This window comes from Alligator sinensis, unplaced genomic scaffold, assembly GCF_000455745.1.
Source record: "Alligator sinensis unplaced genomic scaffold, ASM45574v1 scaffold359_1, whole genome shotgun sequence".
Lineage (NCBI taxonomy): Eukaryota > Metazoa > Chordata > Crocodylia > Alligatoridae > Alligator > Alligator sinensis.
This window is the reverse complement of record NW_005842577.1, coordinates 642726-651420: the sequence shown is the minus strand read 5'-3', so window position 1 is coordinate 651420 and position 8695 is coordinate 642726. Positions and strand designations below refer to the sequence as shown.

Below are 8695 nucleotides of genomic sequence, written 5' to 3'. Positions count from 1 at the left end.
AGGCGGACTGGATGGGCGCCCTGCCGCCGCCGCTCCGAGCCCGCCCGCTGGCGCACCTCGCCATCCCAGGTACCCCGGGGCGGGGGGAAGGAGCGAGCGAGCCTGTGTGTGTGTGGTCTAGATGGGAGGTTATAAGGAGTGAGCAAGCTTGTGTGTATAGCTGCGAGCTGGCATGAGGTGTGTAAAGGAGTGAGCAGGTGTGTAGGTGTAAGGATTGAGCAAGCTGGTGTGTGTCTAGATGTGAGGTAAGGAGTGAGCAAGCATATGTGTATAGGCGTGAGGTGTGTGAGGAGTGAGCAGGTGTGAGGATTGAGTGAGCCTGTGTGTGTCTAGATATGAGGTTGTCAGGAGTGTGTGTGTGTATGGAGTGAGCAAGCATGTTTGTATAGGTGTGAGTGAGTGTGAGGTGTGTAAGGAGTGAGCAGGTGCGTGGGTGTGTGTAGGTGTGAGGGTGTAAGGATTGAGTGAGCCTGTGTGTGTCTAGATATGTGGTTGTCAGGAGTGAGCAAGTGTGTGTGTATGGGTGTGAGTGGGTGTGAGGTATGTAAGGATTGAGCAAGTGTGTGTGTGTCTAGATGTGAGGCTGTAAGGAGTGAGTGAGTGCACGTGTGCATGTGCAGGTAGGAGTGTGTATGGAGTAAGCAAGTGTGTGTATAGGTGTGAGTGTGTAAGGAGTAAGAAAGCATGCGTGTGTGTGTACACAAGCTGGAAGCATGGCTGGACAGGGCTGTCAGGGAGGGGAGAGGGGCCCTTTCCTGGACACGTTTGGGTGTGGGGGGGCTCTGGGCTCAGCGCAGCATGAGCTGCTAGGGCAGTGCCTTCCCAAAGAGGGGGTGCCTCACATGCCCAGGATTATCCCCCGGGGAGGAGCAAATGTCTCCTGCTGCGGCAGGCTGGCGCTCCAGTTGCTGCCCCCGAGCACAGGGCATTGAAAAGAATGTCTGTGTTTTTTTTAATGTTTCTCTTAAACCACTCTGGCTCAAGCGGGTTGAGATGCCTGATAAGCCTGTGCTTAACTCGCATAGCTCATCAGGGGCTGTCCTTCAGCCTGCTGCTGGAGGGTGTAAACGGATCACGGCTGAGGTCGAGAGACATCCTCCACCCCCGCTGACCTCGCCAGTGTACAGTTGCAGAGCTGGTTCATTTATGGCGGGGGCAGTGACCTCCCCTTCTAAGCATCTCTCCCTGGCTGCTGCTGCTGGAGGCAGGGTGTCGGACGCAACAGGTCTGCTTTGCCAGTTTCTTAGCGCTAGAAGGAAGGAACCTGCCATCTCTTTGAGTCACGGGCATTCAACCTGTGATATAATCTTCAGCTGTAAATAGACCAGCAGGACTGAGGATGTTCAGTAGGCTTCTTTCTTCAGTCCTTCTCTTTTAAAACTACTTACAAATTGATATCCCTGATTGAGGCCACAGGTCCATCTAATCCAGTACCTTTGTTGAGCGCTGTCAGCCCTAGTTGCCTGACATCAGTGCCCAGTATTGCCACCACAGGGAGAATCTAATTCTAACCGGTCAAGACTGTCTGGCATTTGAAAGCTTGGCTAACTGTATCCTATCAATGCAGCTGGTCCCACAAAAATCCTTGCATACGTGTAACTGACTCCCCCAATAGTTAACGGTTGGCTTTCATACTGAACTATGAGTTTTTTATATCCCTTACAAAGCTCTTGCCTGTTGTCCTAATATTTATTACTAAGCGCTGGATGTTTCTATCCTTACGAATGTCTAAATCTTTCTTAATCCTTCTAAGCTTCTCTTCTAACTATATTGTGTCTTGCCCTAGTGCGTTTAGTGAAAAACTGTTTGCTTTCAATTAAGTTCTTCAGTGTCAGTGAAAACAGGTCAATACCTCCCAGTTCTTGCATCTTGCTACAGGATAAATATATGTCACTGATTTGTGTTCATCAGATGATGATTTTGTTATATATAACTATTCCTCCGGCATATAACTATTCCTCCGTGTTCCATAAATTAAATGATACAATGCATATATCCTCCTCTTTTGCTTTTCTCACTGTTGCTGAACTGGGAGCAGAGGTCTTAAATTGTCTAGAACCCTGAATAAATCTTCTTTATACATACATCTTCTTTATTCTGATAAGTGTGTGGTCTGTAGTAAAGGTATTTGAGAAAAGAATTATTTTCAGTTGCATAACTTAGTTTACTAACATTTGACTTTTATCTGGTATCATGCCGTTTATTTCCCTGGCTTGACTTCCCTCTTGAAATTCTCTGTAATCTTACCTCTGTCTGTACTCTAGTTAGTCATCTTAAGCAAACTTTACCGTCTCTCTGCTTATTCTATTTTCCGGATCATTGATAAATGTTTTAAGTAATAAAAATGGTCCTAGTAAGAAACCTTGGAATACCATCCTGTTAACTTTTTGATGTGATGAAAATTAACAAATTACTCTGAATTTCTTTTCCGACCTTTAATGAGTTGGAAATAGGAATTTTCCTGTTGGAAGGTAAATCCTAATTTTCGTTTTGACAGCTTGCTGCTGAGTTTAGAATGGGGCTAGTGTCTTTCGTAGGCACAAAGCTGGTGCTTAGCAAGTAATATAAAATGTTGTGCCTACCAGGTAATATAAAATGGAGTGTTATGAATACACATGCTGCATACAAACTGAATGCTGCTTCTTCATAACATTGTCTTTCAGGAGATCTGTTTAAGAAGGATGTGTACTGAGGAGGCAGATGGAAGCCATGTATTAGATTAAGGGAGAGAGAATTTGTTTTTGCCTTCTACCTAAATGACATGAAGCTTTTGAAGTATGAAGCAGACTAATAATAAATAATATAGTTTCTGGGAAGTATTTAAGTATTTCTATGCTAAAAACCATGAGTGATGCAATTCACAAATGGTTTCGCTCATGTTTTGGATGTATGACTAACCACAGATGACAAGTACTCTGTTCTCCAAGTGTGGCAGGAAACAAACTAGCACTGTGTATTTTGTAATAGCCATGAAGCTGTCATCTTTTACTGTCTGATGCTCTCTAGTTCAGGTGGAAGACTTTGTAGAAGGCCTCTGCTTATATATCCGTAAAACTCTGGAAAACAGCCACTGCAGTCATCACCTTTTTATACTTCCTAATACATGCAAAAGTCTAAGTGAAGACCAAAGATTTAAGCAGATCGGGACTTTGAAAAGGTGAATTGTGTCACTGCAATAGGCATGTGAATTTTATACAGGTTTAAGTGGTAGACAAACCAGCATTTGGCCATACTGCCTTTCCTTTTTCAAATTGATACCTATAATATTACCTGTACAAATGTCTACTTAGCAACCTGAGAAACCAGGAAGTGGGTTGGGATGGCACTTAATAATTTATGCTTACCTTGTATTTAGCCAGTAGCAATGTGATGAGTAATGTGAAAATGATTCCTGCATGTTACTCATATTGGCATGACTTCTAGCAAAGACAACTGCCTACCTTTTTTGTGACCAAAAGTCACAATGTAACTGTGGGAGAGCTCAATGCTTTTTACATTGAGCAGACTCGAGGACAGTGATGGCTATTAAAATGTTCTCTTTTGTCAAATGAACATTACAGTAGTGACAATACCTAGTTCTTTCTGTCAGTAGATGCCAGTGCACTTTACAGAGGTTGCTATCATTATTTCCTTTTCTTCAGATGCAGGAACTGAGATGCAGAGAGGGAACATGACTTACCCAGCATTACCCCGGAAATCGGTGACAGAGTCAGGAATTGAACCAAGCTCTCCTGAGTCCCGGTTTGTGCACTCTCCCCTAGATTCTACTTCTGCAGCAACTCATCTGGCCTGCAGATATCAGTTACAAGGGTCTTAGTGGTGACTGCTGTAGGTTTTCCTTTCTGATACTAACACACTAGTCTCCTAAGGCTTTGTAACCTCCCTGGTTATAGATTCTGCAGCGCTAATGTGGAGGTGCAGGATGCTTTTCCAGGAAGAAGTAGTGCTTTTGCTTTGCACTGTTGCAGACCTACCAGTAATATCTCAAAGTTCCAGGCAACTGGGTCATAAGACCCCTGGAGCTACAACTCTGAGGAAGTATAGGTACACGTACAGACATGGTTCAGTGCAGAAATGAAGCATGTGAGATGATATTTAACTTCTGTCACAAGTCTTAAAAATATAGTAGCCTTAAAAATTGAGCAAAATATAGTTAGATGTTTCCAAGTTTCAAGTTCTTTATATTCCCTTTTTCCCCTTATCCAAAAAAAAAAATGTACAATATCATGAGCAAGATAACTTTGAAATTTCTTTCAAGGAGCAGAAATGCCAGTATTGAAAATATTCAACCTGCTGTAGGCCCTATTAATACAGAAAACTGATAAAGATGGTGAGCAAGCAGCTTAGATGTGCTTGACATGTGCCTGCTGACTGTTCCAGATGGCTTCAGGCAGGGTGAACCTGCTGTGCTGGTAATTGCTCTAGGTATGTTGTCACTGCGTATTAATTTCAACAGAATGTTGTGAATAAATGTTGGGCAGCATGGTATCTGCAGTAGAGGGACCAGGCAAGTTAATGATGGTAAGCTTGAAAATCCCAAAATCCTGTTCACATTATAAACAGTGTTTTCTTCTTGGATTATTTTAAGGTTGAAAGTTGAGCAACTGTCAGACTGCTTCATATAGCCTATGACTAGGAAAAAGAGGTTAGGGAGTTGTGAGGAAATGTTGAAATACCAGCTCAGGGTGATGACTTAGTAAAAAAAAAAAAAAAAATGGTTCATAAAGGAGGTCTGAATCCAAATTAACAATGAACATTTTTCTATTAGGTGTTGTGGTGGTAGGGAGTAACTGTTTTTGCATATAAAAGGCAAACCGTTTTCTGGCTACGTACAGGATTTTTTTTTCTCTTCTGTCAGCCAGAAGGGTCTCTTGTTGTATAAGTGCATGGCACTATTGGCCTCTATTATTTTGTGAAGTGATTCTGTTAATTTTTAATTTTTATTGTTTTGTAGGGAGCAATCCTGCTCTGGTATGGAAAGGATGGCATGATTGTAAATAGTACCCTGAGCATAAACTAAGTTAAAATAATCAATTGCTTCTGTCAATAAAAAAGGATATACTAACCAACTCCCAAATACAACAGTGTACTCAAATGAAACTCCAACTGTTCCTCTAGTGCAGGGGCGGGCAATTATTTTGGGTGGAGGGGCGGTTACTGAGTTTTGGCAAGCCATCGAGGGCTGCATGATAGGCAGCCAGGGGCAGATAAATATTAATTCTCTACATTTTTAGAGGCCCCGCGGGCTGGATAGAATGGCCTGGCAGGCCGCATCTGGGTCCCGGGCCACATTTTGCCCACCCCTGCTCTAGTGCTTATACTCTTACAGATATCCTAGGTTAGGGGACTGCTGATATTTAGGTGTCTAGAGAAGGTAGATATGAAATGCAGACAAGGTTCTTTTTTGCCTATGTTTAGATCAGCGTGGCTACAACCAATACCCCTAAATACAAGAAGGAACATTTATTGAAATTGGCAGGTGGTAGACTCAAAATGGATAAATGAGGATCATCATTTTTAGTGATGTACAGAGTTAAAGAGCAGGATTCAGTGCTAAGATACAAGACCACGAGCTTTACAACATTTAAAAAAAAGAAAGAAACGTTTACACAGGTAAAAACAAATTCCATTGGAACTGTAAATAATCTTTAATTGTAAAAGATAATCTAAGATTTAAATCCTCTTTCTTCAGGACATCAGCCATTCTCTCGCTATTGTGTGTGTTAGGAAGAACCATTGCCTTGCATTAAACAGTCTGTTACACTTTGCTTTTTCTCAGAAGCAATGGTTTCTTTTGTGTCCTCAGGTCCAGCCCTTTGGGTATTTATACACATACTTTTTTGTCCTGCAACACGCCGGAGATCAGTTGGGTCAGAGCAGACTATTCATCAATTAATGAATCTGAAATGTGTGTCAGTGTGCAGAAAATTGTGGTAGCGCGCTTTTAAACTAAAACACATTGGGGGTGTTTTAGTTCAAAAGTGCACGACCACCATTTTCGTGTGTTTGGATGCTTATCTTGTTGGGATCCTTTGACCCTAGCTGACTTCTTGCCCCTGAGCAGGAGGCTGGACTTGATGATCTTCAAGGTCCCTTCCAGCCCTAACGTCTATGAAATCTATGAAATTTTCTCAGTGTAGACACACATTTCGTGACTTATACAACTGCAGTGCAGGCATGTGTACAAATGCCCATAGTGGTCCATTTGTTAGCCAGAAGAGCTTTCTCTTGGATTGGTGGTAAACTCTTACCCTAAAGCTGGCTTTCTGTTACTCATTCACCACTCTTCCTGGATCACAGTATGGCTGCTGTTTAAGGGATCCCTTGGGGAAGCACAGGTGAAAGAAATCCTTTTTTCAGATAAGTACATAGAGTGGTTATAATTTTAAAGTTTAGGGAGTATGTAAGATGGCTTTGACGCTGCGTTTGGGACTACTGGGAGCAGACTGGAGGGAAATAGTAAATTTGCTGAAAACAGTAGTTTAGAAACTATTTGTAAATTTGAATTTGGGAAAAGTTGCGTGGAAAAGATGAAGGAAAAAATTAAGGAAAAGCTGGAACCTTCTTTTTGATGCCTTTTTAAACGAGATGTTTCCATTTTTAATTCCAAATCAACATCTTCTGCTTCTAACTTGTTCTGAATTTATAAAAGAACATAAATGATCTGAAAAAAATTATTTCAGGTGAAATTAAATGTTTTGGGGTGCCCTAAAATACATGGCCCCTGAACCAAAAGTATAATTATTTACAAAGCCCTAATTTACTCAGATGAAATGACTGATATAGCTGCATCATGACATAGTTTAGAAAGAGGTAATACCTGCAAATACCTTGTCTTACATGTTATTATTTCACTTCTGCCAAGCGTGACTTTCAGTAAGAGGAACAATTAAGTAATCTCATTTTGTACATAACTTTAAGTTCCACTTGAGTTTTTTTTCTTTACAGTGTCAGAACTTGTTCTTATTAAAGGACTGAGGGAGAAGGAGGAAACCTATGTACTGACCCAAACTTAATGTAAACAAGACTGCTTAAGTCAGTGATTCTTAGTCAGGGCCAGGGCACTCCTGCTGTAAAATCCTTTGAAGGGTGCCCTGAGGTGTGAGGAGATAAACAGAGAAGTGCAGGCTCAGGTTTTTTCCTGCCTGGCCACTGCCCTGCCTCCCTGCTTGGCCACTCTCCCAGGAGGTAAACCAGGGACGGGCAGTTATTTTGGTTGGTGGGCCACTAAATGAGTTTTGGTGAGCTGTCGAGGGCTGCATATATAAAATATTTGAGTACTGTATATATAAGTGATTACATGATAGTTCAAATTATTGGGGAGGTGGGGGTGGGGGCACATGACGACAGGTTGGCTGCTTGCTAGGTCCCAGGAGCAGGCTGTGGGATGGGAGGGGGCAAGAGGTGTGGTGTGGGTGTGTTTTGCCCCCTAACCCCTCCCCCAGTCTAGCCCATAGCTGCCCCCGTGGCACTCTGCATGGAGCCAAGCCACACCTGCTCCTGCCCTCGGCAGCCCCTGCTTCCACGCAGTGCCCACCAACAGCATGGCCCCAGCCCTGGCCAGACCGCACAGCTTCCTGGCAGGGCTGCTCTTGCTGCTGATGCAGCTGCCCAGGTAGTGCTCAGCTCCCTCTGCTTTCAGCAGCTCCTCCTCCCCCTGCTCCTGCTGTGCCACTCCAGGCTGGGGAGAAGCTGCAGCTGGGCAGCTCCTGCCCCAGCACATGGGTCTCCAGCTTCACTGTTCCTGGCCCATTTAATAGGAACATTACTAGTGACAGAGTAGACAAAGCTGTTCTGTAATTAACCAAAGGAAAATTAAGTTACGGAGTAGGCTGTGGAACTAAAAGATGAAATGCATTTAAATGGTTTTATGCATTTAGATGATAGTCAGATAATTGGAGTTTGCAATGTAAGAAATAGGCAGCAAATTGCGATGGGCACTGTGTAGTTCAGTTAAGCAAATTATCCACAAATTATCCATTATGTGTGTGAGTGAAGTATATTATACATGCGATGCTGGCTGGCAGCTATTGTAGAGCCTTGAGGTAAAGAAGTAATCTCTGGAGATAAGAGCAGTTCTTCAGCCATTGTTCCTGGAGGTGCACAATGCCATTACTTTAGCTCTGGTCTTAAAATGCCAGCTAGTATCTGGGACAATGGTGGTATTAAATCTGAAGATTTCATTGCAGAACCACCAAAGCATATTTTTTGATACATAACAACCTGGACATTGCTATGACTACCTTTCTCCTTGTAGTAAGTAATAAAAGGATTTGGGGTTTTTAATCTGTTAGAAAGAGAAAAGTCTATCCCTAACTTGTCCTTGCCCTCTGTACCCTGCACACACTTGGAGGTGTAGCCAAGATCTTATACAGAAGGTTGTACCACTGTTGAATAATTGTGATGTAGTTCTGTGTTGATCAGCACAGGAGGATGACTCCCAGGAGATCCTGGTGTCAAAAAAACCCACACCAGAAAAAAGTGGGGTGGTGCATGTGGCAGTAGTGTGTGACACCTGAAACTGGCACCTGAATGGCCAAAGCCACGCTCTAGCTACCAGCCAGGCTCTGTGTGTCCAGATCACCACTGCTGGAGCCCTGGGAGGCCACAGGACCCCAGCCCAGGTGCTGGCCCCAACCTCTTCTACCCAACCTGGGGCAACTTGTTGTGTGCCAGAGCATACATGCAGGGGCAT

At 43.2% G+C, this 8695-nt stretch overlaps 1 protein-coding gene across 7 annotated transcripts in view; it reads left to right on the top strand.

The window, feature by feature from the left end:
- The window catches only part of PLCXD2 (phosphatidylinositol specific phospholipase C X domain containing 2), a 37489-nt gene continuing 28794 nt past the window's right edge, over window positions 1-8695 (top strand). The window contains exons 1-3 of one of the 7 annotated variants that reach the window (XM_025214274.1): window positions 1-69; window positions 3642-3741; window positions 4265-4425. In XM_025214274.1, coding sequence (XP_025070059.1) covers window positions 4359-4425 — 67 coding nt within the window. In that variant the 5' untranslated portion in view covers window positions 1-69; window positions 3642-3741; window positions 4265-4358. Of the gene's footprint in view, window positions 70-222; window positions 246-3004; window positions 3158-3641; window positions 4426-8695 lie in introns of those variants that run through there. The other 6 variants (XM_025214272.1, XM_025214276.1, XM_025214275.1 and 3 more) reach the window with 6 other exon arrangements.